This window comes from Oncorhynchus tshawytscha, linkage group LG30 (genome assembly GCF_018296145.1).
Source record: "Oncorhynchus tshawytscha isolate Ot180627B linkage group LG30, Otsh_v2.0, whole genome shotgun sequence".
In the NCBI taxonomy this organism is placed as follows: Eukaryota; Metazoa; Chordata; class Actinopteri; order Salmoniformes; family Salmonidae; genus Oncorhynchus; species Oncorhynchus tshawytscha.
The window spans coordinates 16,935,947-16,956,122 of NC_056458.1; the positions used below are offsets into that span (position 1 = coordinate 16,935,947).

At 41.7% G+C, this 20,176-nt stretch overlaps 1 protein-coding gene across 4 annotated transcripts in view; it reads left to right on the plus strand.

Moving 5' to 3' along the window:
- The first annotated feature begins 5 nt into the window (after nt 1-5).
- Nucleotides 6-20,176, plus strand: part of LOC112228663 (THO complex subunit 2) — a 64,287-nt gene continuing 44,116 nt past the window's right edge. For all 4 annotated transcript variants that reach the window (XM_042309738.1, XM_042309739.1, XM_042309740.1 and 1 more), the window contains exons 1-14: nt 6-145; nt 1,454-1,509; nt 1,775-1,866; nt 10,024-10,075; nt 10,213-10,283; nt 12,040-12,161; nt 12,760-12,893; nt 13,227-13,387; nt 13,806-13,898; nt 15,682-15,837; nt 16,930-17,102; nt 17,398-17,593; nt 17,731-17,772; nt 17,926-18,056. In XM_042309738.1, the coding sequence (XP_042165672.1) occupies nt 60-145; nt 1,454-1,509; nt 1,775-1,866; nt 10,024-10,075; nt 10,213-10,283; nt 12,040-12,161; nt 12,760-12,893; nt 13,227-13,387; nt 13,806-13,898; nt 15,682-15,837; nt 16,930-17,102; nt 17,398-17,593; nt 17,731-17,772; nt 17,926-18,056 (1,565 nt within the window). In that variant the 5' untranslated portion in view covers nt 6-59. The remainder of the gene's footprint in view (nt 146-1,453; nt 1,510-1,774; nt 1,867-10,023; nt 10,076-10,212; nt 10,284-12,039; nt 12,162-12,759; nt 12,894-13,226; nt 13,388-13,805; nt 13,899-15,681; nt 15,838-16,929; nt 17,103-17,397; nt 17,594-17,730; nt 17,773-17,925; nt 18,057-20,176) is intronic.

Below are 20,176 nucleotides of genomic sequence, written 5' to 3' on the forward strand. Positions count from 1 at the left end.
CGTCCCACGATGCACTGGTTTGCATTCTTTGACCCGGCATTCAGCTAGACATCCGGGCTATGTGTGGTATTTTGGGGAAGATGGCGACACTTATCCTGCCTGCTGATTGGATCAAAAACTGGGAAAAATCTGGAAAACACGAGTTGTAAGTTGTACTATATTGTTAAATTGTGAAGACGAATGTCTTGTTTCATTTTCCATAAGGGTTGTTGAGCCATGCAACCAGTTCCCATCGTTATCCTCGTACGAGACCTGGGCAATCTCGCAATGTGAATTAGCAAACCTAGCATGCTAACTAGCTAACCCTACTTCAAACAGTGAGGCCATTTCACAATAGCAAGATACCGTTGCTGGGGTTCAATAATTGTGTTAGAAATTATAGTTTGGTACAGAATTCGACAGATTCCATATGGGATTGATATAACAATTCATTTAACACAGTTGGCCTGGGTCATTCGATACGAACTAATTAGTTAGCTAACTTTCGAGTCCGCCGCTAGTCCCCCGAAGCAACTAGCTACAGTACCTTATTGCTGTGAAAGCCAGTAGGCTAGCTAGTTAACGTTAGCTAAGCAGCTAATGATGCAGGTTAGCCTGGTAGTTGACCCTGTACATTATAACGTTAGCTAGTAGTTACCCAATGTAGCTAGCTAACTAGCTAGTTGGTAAGATAACTTCATGAACAGTGAGCTAGCTACTGCATCACACAACGTGCAGTTGGTGATCACATAATAAGCTAACTAGCTAGCTGCGCACACCCAGCAAGCTGATTATGCCTGCACCACATTATGATTCTTGCTACACGAAAACATTAGCAAGCTAGCTCGCTAGCCACTTTGTTTAGAATAGCCACCACCTGTATGGATTAACGAGCAAGCTACTGATATTTTAGGTAATACATGGTTCCCAGGTAGTTATCACTTTGTCTACACATTTTCTATCATCATGGTAATTCTTATGGTAATCCCTAACTAGCTAGATAGCTAACGGTACTGAATTGAAAACATGTCGTCGACTGAGTTAGCTAGTATGGGGGCGATTTCGATTGATTTAATAATTGGCAATAATTGACTTACAGGAGCAGTTAGGGTTAAGTGCCTTGCTCAAGGGCACACCAGTTGGCATTGCTCAGTATTTAGTCTTCAAGTTCTCTAGTAACTGGACATTCCAGTTTTGACAATGTTTTAAATTGCCATATGAAAAAATGCTCAGAATGGCGTCCTCATAAAACAATAACGTCTGTTAGTTACAGTATTATATGCAGTGTTATTATTAGAGGCTGACATTAGGCTGTCTGCAACACACTGTACACATTATGTATATACTACTGTACACTACTACTAACTGTACCAGCTATGATAATTTAGATAACTATTCACTGAAAATACTAGTATACTAGTCACTGAAAACAAACTAGCTAATATAAAGTCACCTTTTCCCCTTCTCTGTTCAGTGTACAACTATGTAAGAATCTTGCAGACAAACCCAATCATGACAGCATAATAAAAGGTATGTACCGCTTTGTGCTATTTGAAAGAACAGTATGCATGTTAGTTTTGATACAATTGAGTACAATTGATACATGAAATTAAGATGTACTATTCATTCAATGATGGGTTCTCGCTATGTCAGGTGTCATCTAATGTTCTTATAGCATCACACCAAGCTTATATCTCAACATCTCTTCGGTTGACTGTTTGTGAGTAGGTCTAATACTGACACATTGTATTGGGAATAATTCTCTTCCCGTTTGCGTCATCCCTTCATTCTCTAGATATACAGGCTGCTTTGTATGAACTCTGCTGGCATGTCGTTCAAGGGAACTTCAAGCTGGACCTTGCTGCTAGCGTCCTCAGTGACATGATGGTATGTATGGCCTTGTTGAAGTCCTCTCATTGTCTGCAATGTCTGTCATCACAGAAAACCTGCCATGCGTTTTGAGGATTTTGTGGCCTATACAATAGTCCTTTTAGTGAAAACATTGACTCGCACAGTATCTGGAGTGATGTGTATGTAGTTCTTATTTTCTGGTTAGTAAAGATGCACTATACAGAATCAGCATCTGTCTTGTTTTTGTACATATACAAGTGCCTTCGGAAAGTAATCATACCACTTGACTTTTTCAAAATGTTATGTTACAGCCTTGTTCTAAATTTTAATTATTAAAAAATATATATATTTCAAAAAAAAAATATGGGGTGGATCAGCTTTAGTAGATTGTTGCTTCCATCAATGTAATTGTCTGCATCATTTCCAATCCCCCATATATTTTTTGGGTATGTGTGTGTGTACAGTTGAAGTTGTAAGTTTACATGCACTTAGGTTGGAGTCATTAAAACACATTTTTCAACCACTCCACAAATGTTTTGTTAACAAACTAGTTTTGCCAAGTCCGATAGGACATCTACTTTGTGCATGACACAAGTAATTTTCCCAACAATACAGACAGATTATTTCACTTATATTTCACTGTATCACAATTCCAGTGGGTCAGAAGTTTACATAGAATAAGTTGACTGTGCCTTTAAACAGCTTGGAAAATTCCAGAAAATGGTGTCATGGCTTTAGAAGCTTCTGATAGGCAAATGGACATAATTTGAGTCAATTGGAGGTGTACCTGTGGATGTATTTCAAGGCCTACCTTCAAACTCAGTGCCTCTTTGCTTGACATCATGGGAAAATAAAAAGAAATCAGCCAATACCCCACAAAAAAAAATCGAGTCTGGTTCATCCTTGGGACTTTCCAAACACCTGTACAAAAAAAAAAAGGTGAAAGTCAATCCCAGAACAAAAGCAAAGGACCTTGTGAAGATGCTGGAGGAAACGGGTACAAAAGTATCTATATCCACAGTAAAACGAGTCCTATATCGACATAACCTGAAAGGCTGCTCAGCAAGGAAGAAGCCACTGCTCCAAAACCGCCATAAAAAAGCCGGACTACGGTTTGCAACTGCACATGGGGACAAAGATCATACTTTTTGGAGAAATGTTCTCTGATCTGAAGAAACAAAAATAGAACTGTTTGGCCATAATGACCATCGTTGTGTTTGGAGGAAAAAGGGGGAGGCTTGCAAGCAAAAGAACACCATCCCAACCGTGAAGAACAAGGATGGAAGCATCATGTTATGGGAGTGCTTTGTTGAGGGAGGGACTGATTCTAACAAGTTCCTTGCTTTTCTCCCCTTCTACTTTTCTCTTCCATTTTTGTGGTAATACTGGAATTAGTTGGTTGTAATTTTGGGTAGAGCAGACATTTCCATATGTCTGTGTTAGCTGCATGTGTGACAACTCCACCAGTCCTATTTATGATATCATTTACAAAGATTTTTACCCTTTAAAAAAAAATATATATATGTTTTTTTAATCCATTAGTATATTGGAGTTTAACCTAAATATTTGTTGTATAATTTGTCTTTTCAGGTGGATTAAACTGAAATTGTATCCAACAATCTAATGCTTGTTTAAAAAATAACAATATTTTGGAGATTATTTCTTTTCAAATAAACGAAAGTGAGCAGTTGTAATCTGAATAAAGGGGAAACGGACATTCTTGAACATGGGGTGAGACATTTGTACTAATTTACGAGAGAACCATTTCGCATTTAAGTATAACTTTTGTATGACTGATGCCTTTAGTGAGAGATCATATTTGTTATATAAATAGGCCCTTTTAATTTTGTCTGGCTTGCCATTCCAAATTAAATTGACGATTGTTTGATCATATAATTTAAAAAGCAGGTCACTAGGTGTAGACAAAACCATAAGCAAATAGGTAAACTGTGATATGACTAAAGAGTTAATCAGGGAGATTTTTCCACAAATAGACAAGTATTTTCCTTTCCACAGTAGCAAGATCTATTTTTGCTAACTTTCTATAAAAATGTATTTCTTTAGGGATATGTATACCGACCACATCCCCGTCAGACCATTCTACTGGTGAACTACACGGTATTGTAAAAGTAGCATTTTTTTGTGATCCAATACGTAAAATGTATCATAATTTGGTTTTAATCCAGAGAGGTTAGAAAACGTATCTAGATCCTCTGAGGCTGTGGAGTGATTCTAATTGTGGTTTTAAAATAACATGAATCATCAGCGTACAATGACACCTTTTGTTTTTAAGCCATGGATTTCTAATCCCTTAATATTATTGTTGGATCAAATTTTAACAGCTAACATTTCAATGGCAATAACAAATAGATATGCCAATAGTGGACAACCTTGTTTTACTCATCTTGACAGTTTAAAACTTTCTTAGATGTAGCCGTTATTTACTATTTTACACCTAGGGTTACTATATATAACTTTAACCTTTCTAGCGGAACCCCTCGACAACATTCCACTGAAAAGACAGCGCGAGAAATTCCAAAATATTTTTTTGAAATATGTAAATTTCACACATTAACAAGTCCAATACAGCAAATGAAAGATAAACATCTTGTTAATCTACCCATCGTGTCCAATTTCAAAAATGCTTTACAACGACAGCACCACATATGATTATGTTAGGTCATAGCCAAGTCGAAAAAACACACAGCCATTTTTCCAGCCAAAGATGTGTCACAAAAAGCAGAAATATAGATCAAATGAATCACTAACCTTTGATAATCTTCATCAGATGACACTCATAGGACATCATGTTACACAATACATGTATGTTTTGTTCGATAATGTGCATATTTATATCCAAAAATCTCAGTTTACATTGGCACCTTACGTGCAGTAATGTTTTGATTCCAAAACATCCGGTGATTTTGCAGAAATACTCATAATAAACATTGATAAAAGATACAAGTGTTATTCACAGAATTAAAGATAAACTTCTCCTTAATGCAACCACTGTGTCAGATTTTTTAAAAACTTTACGGAAAAAGCATAATCTGAGAACGGCACTCAGAACCCAAAACAGACAGAGGAATATCCGCCATGTTGTGTAGTCAACAGAAGTCAGAAATGGCATTATAAATATTCACTTACCTTTGATGATCTTCATCAGAATGCACTCCCAGGAATCCCAGTTCCACAATAAATGTTTGTTTTGTTCGATAATGTCCATTTATGTCCAAATACCTGCTTTTTGTTTGCGCATTTAGCCCAGTAATCCAAATTCATGACGCGCGATCACTAAGAGCAGACGAAAAGTCAATGAGTTCCATTACAGTCCGTAGAAACATGTCAAACGATGTATAGAATCAATCTTTAGGATGTTTTCAACATAAATCTTCAATAATGTTCCAACTGTAGAATTGCGATGGAACAGAGCTCGCTCGCTCTCACGTGAACGAGCGTCACGAGCGCAAGGCATTCTGGCAGACCTCTGACTCATTCCCCTCTCATTCGGCCCCACTTAAAGTAGAAGCATCAAACAAGGTTCTAAAGACTGTTGACATCTAGTGGAAGCCTTAGGAAGTGCAACATGACCAATATCCCACTATCTTCAATAGGGAATGAGTTGAAAAACGACCAACCTCAGATTTCCCACATCCTGGTTGGATTTTTTCTCAGGTTTTTGCCTGCCATATGAGTTCTGTTATACTCGCAGACATCATTCAAACAATTTTAGAAATTTCCGAGTGTTTTCTATCCAAATCTACTGATAATATGTATATGTTAGCAACTGGGCCTGAGTAGCAGACAGTTTACTATGGGCACCTTATTCATCCAAGCTACTCAATACTGCCCCCAGCCATAACAAGTTAAGCCCCCGCCATGTATATCTCACTAGGTCAGGGTATTTCAGCCTCTGCATATCCACTAATTCCAATATATCCATGACATTCATGAATTCCTTAAGTGCGTGACGGGGATAGTTTGTAATGTAATTTCCTTTACGGGCCATGGAGGTATTTACAACCATATTAAAATCTCACACCATAATAAAGTCTAGTATACATACTACCTCAACGAATCAGTGCCCCCGCACATTGACTCTGTATCGGTACCCCCCTGTATATAGTGTCTCTTATTTTACTGCTGCTTTTTAGTTACTTGTTACTTTTATCTCTTTATTCTTATCCCTATTTTTTAAAACTGCATTGTTGGTTAGGGTCTCGTAAGTAAGCATTTCACTGTAAGGTCTACACCTATTGTATTTAGCGCATGTGACAAATACATTTTTATTTGATTTAGTGTTGCTTAGTATAGTTGATAAATTATTATATATTTTCAAAGAAGCTTGGATCATTATTCGGATGGTATAGGTTAATAAGCCATATCTGTTTATGTTCTAATAACATATTTAAAATCATCCATCTACCTTGAGGATCTGTTTAGACAATTTGCACATTTCGATCAAAATTACTGTTAATTAATATCATCACCACTTTTGAATTTCTTTACCCATGGGAGAAATATATTCTCCTCCCCCCCCAGTCCTTTTCCCACAACTTTATCTAAAATTGTTGAATGAGTTTCCTGTAAACGTCTCTTTTAGCCAGGTCAAATCGTCCTTTCTTATTATCGGCTAAGCCTTTACAATTATAACTGGCTATACTTATTTCACCAATTACCGTAATGAGACACAAGTTTCAATTCTATTTATCATGATATATGTTTGTAAACGTACCATTAAAAAGTAACATGATGATTGAGTGTCTATATAGCTGTACCATGATATTTGCGTTGCTACTAAGTAAATCTCCAATTGGTCCCCATTATTCCACCCACTAAAACCACTCATCATCCCGAGTTGGGTTGTCATCCCAATGCCCGGCAGATCCCCCCCGGATCCCAGGGCCCCAGAGAGACTGGAACCCATCCTTCGAAACGAGCACACAGTGCCACCCACAGAACAGAAGCAGATCAAACGCACTTCCATCGCCCTGACCTCGATTTGTATTTTATATAGAGCCATTAAAAAGTATATGTATTTTTAAAAATCCTGTTATTTTCAATAATTAGCAATTAATATTTGTAGTAATGTAGGCGGTTTATGCAAAGGATTTTTACCTCCCACCAGTCTCACCATTACCAAAATTACGTTTTGGCAAGCAATTATTGTGATTCATCCTATATTGTCCCTAACATCTTTTACTCCCTCGCAACAGTTGTGGCACACACACACACCACCCACACACACAACCAAACAGTCTCAGATTCTCAACAGTTGCACCATCCCAGAGCCTAACTCAAGAAAGGTAGTGATTTACGAATGCATATAGAGTTGCAGCTGTTTGAGAAGGCAGGCAAAACTGAGCAAAAAGTAGGCAAAAATGAGTTGATTTGATTAACCATTGTTACGTCCTAGGTGATGGAGGTCAGATACACCCCGTTCCCCTGAAACACCCACATGGTCCCCCGTTGTGACCATATTCTCAAGCATCTCTGTGCAGTCAGACCTTTGATTTTGTGCCACCATGGCCACAATAATATGCCCCCTCTCTGAATGTCTGAGTGACCCCCTGCCCATGGGTTACTGCAGCTAGTGTTGCCAGCACTGCCACTACCTGGGAGTGGGCACCCCACCCGGAATCCACACCGGCGAGGTACAAGGTCATCAAGGTTCAGGTGGGTGTATAGGGTTGTGGACCATTCCATCAATATAGGACCATAAATAAATAAGATGTATAATTAATTATAAAATGTATATCCCTCACCTGCACAAAATCAAAAGCTCTCTCACAACACCTGCTCACAGACATACATTGGTTCTGGGATATGCAACCATTTCCTTTCTCACTCACTTAACGCCACACTTTCCCAAACACCAAAAAACACACACCACCCATCTCAATTAGAGGTCGACCGATTTATGATTTTTCAACCGATTATTGGAGGCCCCACAAGGCCGATACTGATTAGTCGGCCAATATTTATTTATTAATTTGTAATAATGACAATTACAACAATACTGAATGAACACTTATTTTAACTTAATATAATACATCAATACAATCAATTTAGCCTCAAGTAAATAATGAAAATGTTTCAATTTGGTTTAAATAATGCAAAACAAAGTGTTGGAGAAGAAAGTAAAAGTGCAATATGTGCTATGTAAGAACATATGAAAGCTGGTGGTTCCTTTTAACACGAGTCTTCAATATTCCCAGGTAAGAAGTTTTAGGTTGTAGTTATTATAGGAGTTATAGGACTATTTCCCTCTATACCATTTGTATTTCATTAGCCTTTGACTATTAGATGTTCTTATAGGCACTTTGGTATTGCCAGTGTAACAGTATAGCTTCCGTCCCTCTCCTCGCTCCTCCCTGGGCTCGAACCAGCAACACAACGACAACAGCCACCATCGAAGCAGCATTACCCATGCAGAGCAAGGGGAACAACTACTAGAAGGCTCAGAGCGAGTGACGTTTGAAACGCTATTAGCGCGCCCTAACTAGCTAGCCATTTCATGGGCCACTCAAGGACATTCAGAGACTTGTCCCAAAGCCAATCCTGCGTTGTCTTGGCTGTGTGTTTAAGGTTGATGTCCTGTTGGAAGGTGGACCTTCGCCCCAGGTCCTGAGCCATATGGAGCAGGTTTTCATCGAAGATCTCTCTGTACTTTGCTCCGTTCATCTTTGCCTTGATCCTGACGAGTCTCTCAGTCCCTGCCGCTGAAAAACACCCCCACTGCATGATGCTTCACACCATGCTTCACCGTAGGGATGGTGCCAGGTTTCCTCCAGAGGTGACGCTAGGCATTCAGACCAGAGAATTTTGTTTTTCATGGTCAGAGTTTTTAGGTGGCTTTTGGCTATCATGTGGCTTCAGTCTGGCCACTCTACCAAAAAGGCCTGATTATTTGAGTGCTGCAGAGATCGTTGTCCTTTTGGAAGGTTCTCCCATCTCCGTGAGCGTTGGATTGTTGGTCACCTCCCTGACTAAGGCCCTTCTCCCCTGATTGCCCAGTTTGGCTGGGCGGCCAACTTTAGGAAGCGTCTTGGTGGTTCCAAACGTCTTCCTTTTAAGAATGATGGAAGCCACTGTCCTTGGGGACCTTCAATGCTGCAGATCTATGCCTCGACACAATCCTGTCTCGGAGCTCTACGGACAATCCCTCCGACCTCCAGGCTTGGTTTTTGCTCTGACATGCACTGTCAACTGTGGGACCTTTATATAGCCAGGTTTGAACCTTTCCAAATCATGTCCAATCAATTGAATTTACCACAGGTGGACTCCAATCAAGTTGTAGAAATCTCAAGAATGATCCATGGAAACAGGATGCACCTGATCTCAATTTCGAGTCTCATAGCAAAGGGTCTGAATACTTATGTAAATAAGGTATTTCTGTTATTATTTTTTAAATGTGCAAAGTTTTCTAAAAACCTGTTTCACTTTGTCGTTATGTGGTGTGTGTAGATTGATGAGGAAAATAATGAATTAAATCAATTTTAGAATAAAGCTGTAATGTAACAACATGTGGAAAAAGTCAAGGCGTCTGAATACTTTCCGAATGCACTGAATCAAGAGAACATCCCTGGTCATCCCTACTGCCTTTGATCTGGCTAAGTCACTAAACACATGGTTCATTTGTAAATGATGTTGGAGTGTGCCCCTGGCTCTCCGTAATTAAATAAAACATTTATGAAATGGTTCCGTCTGATCCTGTTTAATATAAGGAATTTGAAAAGATGTATACTTTTAATTTGACTTTTGATATCTTAGTATATTTTATCAATTACAATTACTTTTGATACTTAAGTATACTTAAAAGCAAATACTTTACTTCTACTTGAGTAGTATTTTACTGGGTGACTTTCCTTTCACTTGAGGCATTTTCTATTAAGGTATCTTTACTTTTACTTGAGGCATTTTCTATTAAGGTATCTTTTACTCAAGTATGATGTTTAGGGACTTTTTCCACTACTGCAGACAAGGTACACTTGCACCTGTGCTAGAAGAAAACAGTGTTCCCTTTTGCTCACCAGCCAATTCATTAATCTCAGACTGAACCTTGTGCTTTGCTTGTAAAGAAAGCTAAATGACACGTATGGAACTTCTCTATCAGCAAACAAAAGTCATTGAGAATTTACCTTTTTTAATAATGTATGTCTTGAATGCTTCTGATTTCTTGTTTATTTCCAGGAACTGCGCGATGACATGCCATCCATTTTAGCAGATGTTTTCAGTATACTGGGTGGGTATAACTCCAGTTTGGGCATATTGTGACAGTCATTTGTAATTTGTATGCCTAAATGTTTTGTTTTTTTAATCAGTTGGCGAATTACTGTAATGTTATCATGATATTATGTTTTAATAATTAATTTTTGACAGACATAGAGACCAGTTCTTTGGAGGAAAAAAACAAACGCGACCATTACACCCAGCTAGTGGGAGCATGTCTGGTAGGTATATTTCAAGTTTTTACTGCAGGTGCAAAAATATGTTATCATGAAATTATGTCAAACTTTCACTAGGTGGTAGTATTGTTCAAACAAAACTCAACCTTTTGTCTGTTGTATTTCCCATTGTAAGGCCAGAACACACAGTATTTGTTTCAAGCTTAAATAAGAACAAACTTTTTTTTAATTGGCTCTGAATTTAGAATATTATAGTAATGTTTGATTCTCTTCACAAATGTTATAAAGGTGCAATCAGCAGTTGCTACATCTATAAAAAAAACAACTTATGAATGATACTGTATGTAGAAATTGATTCTTATATATATGCCTCATTAACTTTGTTCAACTGTCGTATCCCATCAGAATCCAAAATAGAGTGGGGCAAAAAAGTATTTACTCAACCACCAATTGTGCAAGTTCTCCCACTTAAAAAGATGAGAGAGGCCTGTCATTTTCATCGTAGGTACACTTCAACTATGACAGACAAAATGGGGGAAAAAATCACATTGTAGGATTTTTAAAGAATTTATTTGCAAATTATAGTGTGTTGCAGCTGTATAACCTTTTGAGGATCTGAGGACCCAAATCTTTTCAGTCTCCTGAGGGGGAATAGGCGTTATCGTGCCCTCTCTATGACTCTTTTGTGTGTTTGAACCATGATAGTTTGTTAGTGATGTGGACACCAAGGAACTTGAAGCTTTCTATCTGCTCCACTACAGCCCCATTGATGTGAATGGGGGCATGCTTGGCCCACCTTTTCCTCTAGTCCACTATCAGCTTATTTGTCTTGCTCACATTGATGGAGAGGTTGTTGTCCTGGCACCACACTGCCAGGTCTCTGACCTCCCTATAAGTTGTCAGTGATCAGGCCTACCACCGTCGTGTCGTCAGGAAACTTATTGATGGTGCGCGGACAGGGAGTGAACAGGGCGTACAGGAAGGGTCTAAGCACGCACCCCTGATAGGCCCCTGCATTGGGTGTCAGCGTGGCAAATGTGTTGTTACCTACCCTTACCAGCTGGGGGCAGCCCGTCAGGAAGTCATGGATCCAGTTGCAGAGGGAGGTGTTTAGTCCCAGGGTCCTTAGATTAGTGATGAGTTTTGAAGGCACGAATGCTGAGCTCTGGTCAAAAAACAGCATTCTGTTTTGTCCAGGTGGGAAAGGGCAGTGTGGAGTGCAATAGAGATTGCGTAATTTGTGGATCTGTTGGGGTGGTATGGGAATTGTAGTCTAGGTTTTCTGGGAGGATAGTGTTGAGCCATGACCAACCTTTCAAAGCACTTCATGGCTACAGTCATGAGTGCTATAGGGTGGTAGTCATTTAGGCAGGTTACCTTGGCTTTCTTGGGCACAAAAACTATAGTGGTCTGCTGGAAACGTAGGTATTACAGATTCGGTCAGGGAGAGGTTGCCAGTGAAGACACTTGCTATTTGATTAGCGCATGCTCGTGAGTACACGTCCTGATAATCCATCTGGCCCCGCCGCCTTGTGAATGTTGACATGTTTAAAGGTCTTACTCACATTTTGATATCATGTTTGGTCAGTACTTGCATCCGTCGCTCTGTTTCTGAATTTAAGAGTAGTTCTGTTTCTCCAGCCCCATCCCTCAGCTTTTTACCAAAACTGCGGGAGAACACTTTGTTTTTGTTTCAACTGCTGAATGCCGCTTTAAATTTGCTATCATTCATAACCATATAAGATATATTTACCAGTCTTTGTATGACACTTGTTTGTTTTCCTCCCGCCCCCTCTTTCAGTTATTTGTGCCAGATGCCATCCTGAAGGAGAGACTGGACCCAGAGACCCTGGAGTCCCTAGGACTCATAAAGCAAGCCCATCAGTTCAACCAGAAAATCGTCAAAATCAAGACCAAGCTATTGTAAGTGGAGCAGTGACTTACTTTCATATGTAAAAAGCACAAATCTGGTAATGTTCAGTGTCAAAAGGTCAACAGCGTAGTAAATTGGTCTGTCCAAGTAGCCAAATTAAAAACAGTGTTAAAGGTTAAAACCCACATAGTCACCCTTCAGAACCTGGGTTAGCTGCTGTTATCCCCAGGATAAGTCAGGGCACATCTGTTACTCAGCTGGGCTGACTGTGCTGGAGAGGCTGTTAACCCAAGGTTGCATCTCCATCCCTGTTTTATCCACCTCACAGCCTGTGGCTGTAGTGTTTAATACGTGACTATTTACACTATAGGATGAAAGCTTTGCCATGAATGCCAAATGTAATTAATGTCAGCACAGAATGTAGATAATTGCATTAATTTATAGTTGTTAATATTCTCTCAGGCTGTTGTTTAGAGACTACTTTTTTGCAATACATGGTCATTCTGGCTGTATATGGTTATATTACTCTGTAATACACTAGAGACACAATAAATAATCATTTCATTCACATTCAAATATGGGCCTAAAATTGTCTCATGGTTGTGTAGTGTGGCCTCCTATATATTATTTTCAACTCTGTCCCCTTAGTTACAAGCAGCAGAAGTTCAACTTGCTAAGGGAAGAGAATGAAGGCTATGCCAAGCTGATCACTGAGCTGGGCCAAGACCTCTCAGGCAACATCACTAGCCACGTCGTCCTAGAGAGCATCAAGTCCCTGATAGGTATGAAACCCCTCGTCTTTTTACATTGTCATCACATTCTCTACAGCCAAGACACAACTGCCCCTTGTGGCACTCTTTGATTTAGTGTGTTTTCTGTGACGGTTATGAATAATTTCTGAGATCAGCCCTGAAAGTAATGGAGATAAGAATTTTGGCATAAGTGCTTTTTACAGTTTAAGTTGAGGATTCAAATGTTACCTTGGACGTGAATATTTGTAGAACAGTACCTGACCAGTTAAGACTCCCAAATAGGATTTACATAACACATCTCCATATTTGGTACCCAAGTTATTCGGATATCTTTTGTACACTTACCCCGTCTCCACCCTGCAGGATGCTTCAACCTGGACCCCAACCGCGTTCTGGACATCATCCTGGAGGTGTACGAGTGTCGCTCTGACCAGGATGAGTTCTTCCTGCCCCTCATCAAGTCCTACATGTGTGAACCCCTCACCCTCTGCCACATCCTGGGCTTCAAGTTCAAGTTCAACCAGGTGAGAGAGAGCAGACTCCCCACTGGACATTGACTGTCTGTACTCTGCAGCCTGTCTGAAACCTGCCACATAGAAACTGTACAAATGGGTATTTGTGAGTAGCTACCTGCACAAGAAGCAGAGAAATCCATAAACAATTTAAATGAAAAAACTTTGAGGTCTTATTGATGAGAACATAAGTCTTGCCCAGGTTTGGAATTTTCTCCAGCTATTCTCCCTTGACCTGCAGGAATGAGGAAAAATGGTGCAGTCAGACCAGATGTGAATAGTAATGCTGCCCGGCACTGGAATACACCCTTTAGCTCCAAGTTGGGGATCAAAGAACAGCCGAGTCAATTTCTATATTGATCTGTACTAGACCCCCCATCCGTTAGCTGTTTCTCAGTACATAATGAGTATTCTCTGTTCTCTCCCCCAGGAGCCTAATGAAGAGACCCCTACTTCACTCTACCACATTGCTGCCGCCCTCCTCCATCACAAACTCATAGAGCTGGAGGACCTCTATGTGCATGTAAGCATCTCTCAACTCACACTTTGTCTCACGTATAAATATAATTTTATATACAGTGCATTCGGAAAGTATTCTGACACTTTGACTTTTTCCACATTTTATTACGTTACAGCCTTGTTCTAAAATGTATTAAATCGTATTCATCCCCTCATCATTCTACAGTATACACAACACCCCTAAATGACAAAGCAAAAACAGGTTCTTAGAATTTTTTATGCAAATTTTAAAATAAAATTATCAAACTGAAATATCACATTTACATAAGTATTCAGACCCTTTACTCAGTACTTTGTTGAAGCACCTTTGGCAGCAATTACAACCTCAAGTCTTCTTGGGTATGACGCTACATGCAGATCGTCTCAGGTTGAATGGGGAGCGTTGCTGACCAGCTATTTTCAGGCTTCTCCAGAAATATTTGATCGGGTTCAAGTCTGGGCTCTGGCTGGGCCACTCAAGGTCATTCAGAGACTTGTCCCGAAGCCACTCCTGCATTGTCTTGGCTGTGTGCTTGGGTTGTTGTCCTGTTGGAAGCTAAACCTTCACCCCGGTCTGAGGTCCTGAGCACTCTGGAGCAGGTTTTCATCAAGGATCTCTCTGTACTTTGCTCCGTTCATCTTTCCCTCGATCTTGACTAGTCTCTCAGTCCCTGCACTGAAAAAAATCCCCACAGCTTGATGCTACTACCACCATGCTTCTCCATAGGGATGGTGCCAGGTCTCCCCCCAGACGTGACGCTTGGCATTCAGGCCAAAAAGTTTAATCTTGGGACCCATGAAGCGGATCACAATTGGCCCAGCGACGTCCGGGTTAGGGGAGCGTTTGGTCGGCCCTGATTTCCTTGTCCCATCGCTCTCTAGCGACTCCTGTGGTGGGCCGGGCGCATGCACTCTGACAAGGTCTCCAGTTGGACGGTGTGTACTCTGACACATTGGTGCGGCTGGCTTCCGAGTTAAGCGAGCAGTGTGTCAAGAAGCAGTGCGGCTTGGCAGGGTCGTGTTTTGGAGGACGCATGGCTCTCGACCTTCGCCTCTCCCGAGTCCCATCGCTGCAACTCCCGTACGGACAAGACTGTAACTACCAATTGGGGGAGATAAAGGGGGTACAACAAAAATAAACATTTAAGAATGATGAAGGCCACTGTGTTTTTGGGGACATTAAATACTGCAGATATTTTTTGGTACCCTTCCCCAGATCTGTGCCTCGACACAATCCTGTCTCGGAGCTCTACGGACAATTCCTTCGACCTCATGGCTTGGTTTTTGCTCTGACATGCACTGTCAACTGTGGGACCTTATATAGACAGGTGTGTGCCTTTCCAAATCATGTCCAATCAATTGAATTTACCACAGGTGGACTCCAATCAAGTTGTAGAAACATGTCAAGGATGATCAATGGAAACAGGATGCACCTGAGCTCAATTTCGAGTCTCATAGCAAAAGGTCTGAATACTTATGTAAATAAGGTATTTCTGTTTTTTATTTTTAATACATTTGCAAAAATGTCAACACTTTTTGCTTTATTGTGTGTAGATTGATGAGACAGATAATGTAATCCAATTTAGAATACGGCTGTAATTGAACAAAATGTGGAAAATGTCAAGAGGTCTGAATACTCTCCGAATGCATTGTATAAGGTTTAAGACTAACATTGTTTGTCCTCAGTGAATGCCCGATTGTGCAGCAGGTGATCCAATAAGAAAATGGAATCGCATTGTACTGTAAGCTGTGACCTGACATATGACTGAGTCTGTCCTGTCCTCTGTACCTCTGCCTTGCCCTCCCAGCTGATGCCACTGGATGCCAGCATTGTAGAGGAGCACAAGAGAGAGATCACGGAGGCCAAGCAGATCGCCCGCAAGCTCACCATGGTGGTGGTGCCCTCCGAGAAGATGGAGGACAAGGAGAGAGAGAAGGAGAAAGAGGAGGAGAAGAACGACAAGGTAAAGCAATCTCATGACCATCACTCAACATATATTTCTACCATTGGAAAAACATGTCTGCACGTTTGAGTTCTGCTTCTGTACTAAAGCACTACTTCCATCAAGTGTCCTTTTTCCATGATGAATCCCAGTCATTGTAAGGCTGCCTCAGTGCGTAGCTGAAGTGCTTTATTTTTGTGTGTGTGTTAACAAGGCGTTAATCAGTGTCTGTCTGAGGCAGAGCGTGCTACTGAGGACCACAGACTGTACAGGCAGTGATTGATGGACCAGAGGAGGTCTGTTAGGTAGCGCTGCAGCGGTCAGGCCACAGCCACAGACGTGTTTAACGTACAGACTCCGCACGTTCCCCTTCTCCACCCCCTATCACCATCCCACGCGCTAACTCTAACGAATAGCAACACTGAAGGCTTTTGTGGGCCGTGTTTCTAAAATAACTCCAGCCTCCAGCCCAAGCTCCGGATTGTCAGATTGCATCTCAGTCAACTGGGTGCCCACGTCATGCTAATGCTAAATTGCGTGAATATCTGTTTCAACAATAGTTTTGCTGTGGCTTAAAAAAACATTTCAAAATTAACCCCACAGTGTGAGATGAGGGCACATTTTGAGAATAGCCTGGTCGTGAAAAGAAGACGGTGTGACATTGAAGGAACAGAATATCCACTCGTCCTCTAGCTAGCTCTCTCATCCCACGGTCACAGCCTCTCCCTGACAGCACTGCCTTGTTACTGTGCTGTGTCACAGTTGGTTGTGTCAGTCACACACAAATGAAGTGCAGCGTCAGATAGGATGAGGGATTTCTACACTTCCTTGTTCCCATCCATTGCTGCTGGAGTAAATGACGTCTCGGGATTTACTGACTAGGCTTTGTGTTTGCAAATCCTCCGTAACCTCTTTTAATGGGCCTGCTTTGTACTGTGTGAGATCCCTCAGCTAGTTTATTACTGACAGTCATAAACTAAGGACTTAGGAAGAGCTGCTCTCTAACTACTGCTTCTGTTGCTCCAATTGCCCTGAGCTTCACTCAAGCACACACACATACTCAAGCACACACACACACATTCACAGTATCAGTATCTCCCCCTCTCCGCTCAGCCTCCTGATAACCAGAAGCTGGGCCTGCTGGAAGCGCTGCTGAGGATTGGAGACTGGCACCATGCCCAGAGCATTATGGACCAGATGCCTGCCTTCTACGCCACCTCTCACAAGGCCATCGCCCTGGCACTGTGCCAGCTGCTGCACCTGACTGTGGAGCCGCTGTACCGCAGGTGCCTGCCCGCTCCCACAGATTCACTTAGTGCTCTTCACACACTGGTGGAAGAAAGAGATGCACACACATGCACCTACATACACTGCAGCACGACATGCCAGAGTGTACATACACAGCCAGCCAGACTATAACCTCCTCTGATGCCAGCCTTTCATTCAATTGTAGGGACACACTGAAAGCACACAGACATAATGACAACCACAAACAGAACCACTTCTGGTTCACACTAGAGCACTGGAGGCTGTATGTTGATGTGTTTAGTATGCCCTGTCTCACCTGTGTTTCCCTTGCAGAGCCGGGGTTCCCAAAGGGGCCAAGGGCTGTGTGATGAGGCCCCTGAGGAACAAGCGGGCCCCAAGGCCTGCCGAGAGCTTTGAGGACTTACGCAGAGACGTGTTCAGCATGCTCTGCTACCTGGGGCCTCACCTCTCCCACGACCCCATCCTCTTTGCCAAGATAGTACGACTGGGCAAGGGCTTCATGAAAGAGGTACAGGCCCCACCATCAGTTTTCCATTTGATGATTGATGATAAGTAATGCTTTAATTGATCCCCAAAGGAATGTTAATTGGCATAACCTCTCATACTATGGCTTCATCTCATTAATTGTCCTCTTTTGTTCTACAGTACCAAAATGAGGCTAGAAATGACCACATCAAGGACAAAATGGTGAGTTATCAAAGTAAATGAGACCAAGAAGTAACTTGGAATAGCCTTGTTGTGCTAATTAGTAAGAGGAATGCACAGAGAATAAATAGAATATATGCATCCACACACTGTGGTCTGTGCTCTGGTAGTTGATGTGCTGCTGTTCCCTCCTAGGACACGTTGCTGAGTTGTTTCCTGAGCATTGCAGACCAGGTGCTGCTGCCCTCGCTCTCTCTAATGGAGTGTAACGCCTGCATGTCAGAAGAACTCTGGGGCCTCTTCAAACTGTTCCCTTACCAGCACAGGTGAGACGTATATAAACTCAGCAAAAAAAAAATGTCCTCCCAATGACAACTGCGTTTATTTTCAGCAAACTTAATATGTGTAAATATTTGTATGAACAACATAAGATTCAACAGCTGAGACACAAACTGAACAAGTTCCACAGACATGTGACTAACAGAAATTGAATAATGTGTCCCTGAACAAAGGTGGGGGTCGAAATCAAAAGTTACAGTCGGTATCTGGTGTGGCCACCAGCTGCTTTAAGTACTGCAGTGCATCTCCTCATGGACTGCACCAGATTTGCCAGTTCTTGCTGTGAGATGTTACCCCACTCTTCCGCCAAGGAACCTGCAAGTTCCCGGACATTTCTGGGGGGAATGGCCCTAGCCCTCACCCTCTGATCCAACAGGTCCCAGACGTGCTGAATGGGATTGAGATCCGGGCTCTTCGATGGCCATGGCAGAACACTGACATTCTTGTCTTGCAGGAAATCACGCATAGAACAAGCAGTATGGCTGGTGGAATTGTTATGCTGGAGGGTCATGTCAGGATGAACCTGCAGGAAGGGTACCACATGAGGGAGGAGGATGTCTTCCCTGTAATGCACAACATTGACAATGCCTGCAATGACAACAAGCTCAGTCCGATGATGCTGTGACATGATTGCCCCTCCACCTCCAAATAAATCCCACTCCAAAGTACAGGCCTCAGCGTAACGCTCATTCCTTCGACGATAAACGCGAATCCGACCATGACCCCTAGTGTGACAAAACCGCAACTCGTCAGTGACGAGCACTTTTTGCCAGTCCTGTCTCGTCGGTAGGTTTGTGCCCGTAGGCGACGTTGCTGCCGGTGATGTCTGGTGAGGACCTGCCTTACAACAGGCCTACAAGCCCTCCATCCAGCCCGTCTCAGCCTATTGCTGATAGTCTGAGCGCTGATAGAGGGATTGTGCGTTTCTGTTGTAACTCAAGCAGTTGTTGTTGCCATCCTGTACCTGTCCCACAGGTGTGATGTTCGGATGTACCGATCCTGTGCAGGTGTTGTTACACATGGTCTGCCACTGCGAGGACGATCCGCTGTCCATCCTGTCTCTCTGTAGCGCTGTCTTAGGCGTCTCACAGTACGGACATTGCAATTTATTGCCCTGGCCACATCTGCATTCCTCATGACTCCTTGCAGCATGCCTAAGGCACGTTCACGTGGCTCAGCAGGGACCCTGGGCATCTTTCTTTTGGTGTTTGTCAGAGTCAGTAGAAAGGCCACTTTAGTGTCCTAAGTTTTCATAACTGTGACCTTAATTGCCTACCGTATGTAAGCTGTTTGTGTCTTAATAATATAACGGCACTGTCCAATTTACAGTAGCTATTCGTGTGAAAGAATACAATGCTATTGTTTGAGAGTGCACAGTTATGTACTTGGAAATGAATCAATAAACCAATTAGGCACATTTGGGCAGACATGACAACATTTTGAACAGCAATGAAATGATTCATTGGATCAGTCTAAAACTTTGAACATACACTGCTGCCATCTAGAGGCCAAAATCTAAATTGCCCCGAAACTGCAACAATACATTATGGCCTTTCTCTCGCATTTCAAATATGGGGAAAAAATAATAATTTAGTTATGTTTTAACAGATATAATGTGTTATATTTTCCTACATTAATTTCACATTTCCTCAAAGAGTTTCCTTTTGAAATGGTATCAAGAATATGCATATCCTTGCTTCACGTCCTGAGCTACAGGCAGCTAGATTTGGGTATGTCACTTTAGGCGAAAATTGGTAAAAGGGGTATGTTCATTTGTGGAATTGCCTTCTTAATGTGTTTGAGCCAATCACTTGTGTTATGACAAGGTAGGGTTGGTATACAGAAGATTGCCCTATTTGGTAAAAAACCAAGTCCATATTATGGCAAGTACAGCTCAAATAAGCAAAGCGAAATGACAGTCCATCATTACTTCAAGACATGAAGATCAGTCAATAAGGAACATTTCAAGAACTATTAAAGTTTCTTCAAGTCCATTGGGAAAAACCATCAAGCACTATGATGAAACTGGCTCTCATGACGACCGCCACAGGAATGGAAGACCCAGAGTTACCTCTGCTGCAGAGGATAAGTTCATTAGAGTTACCAG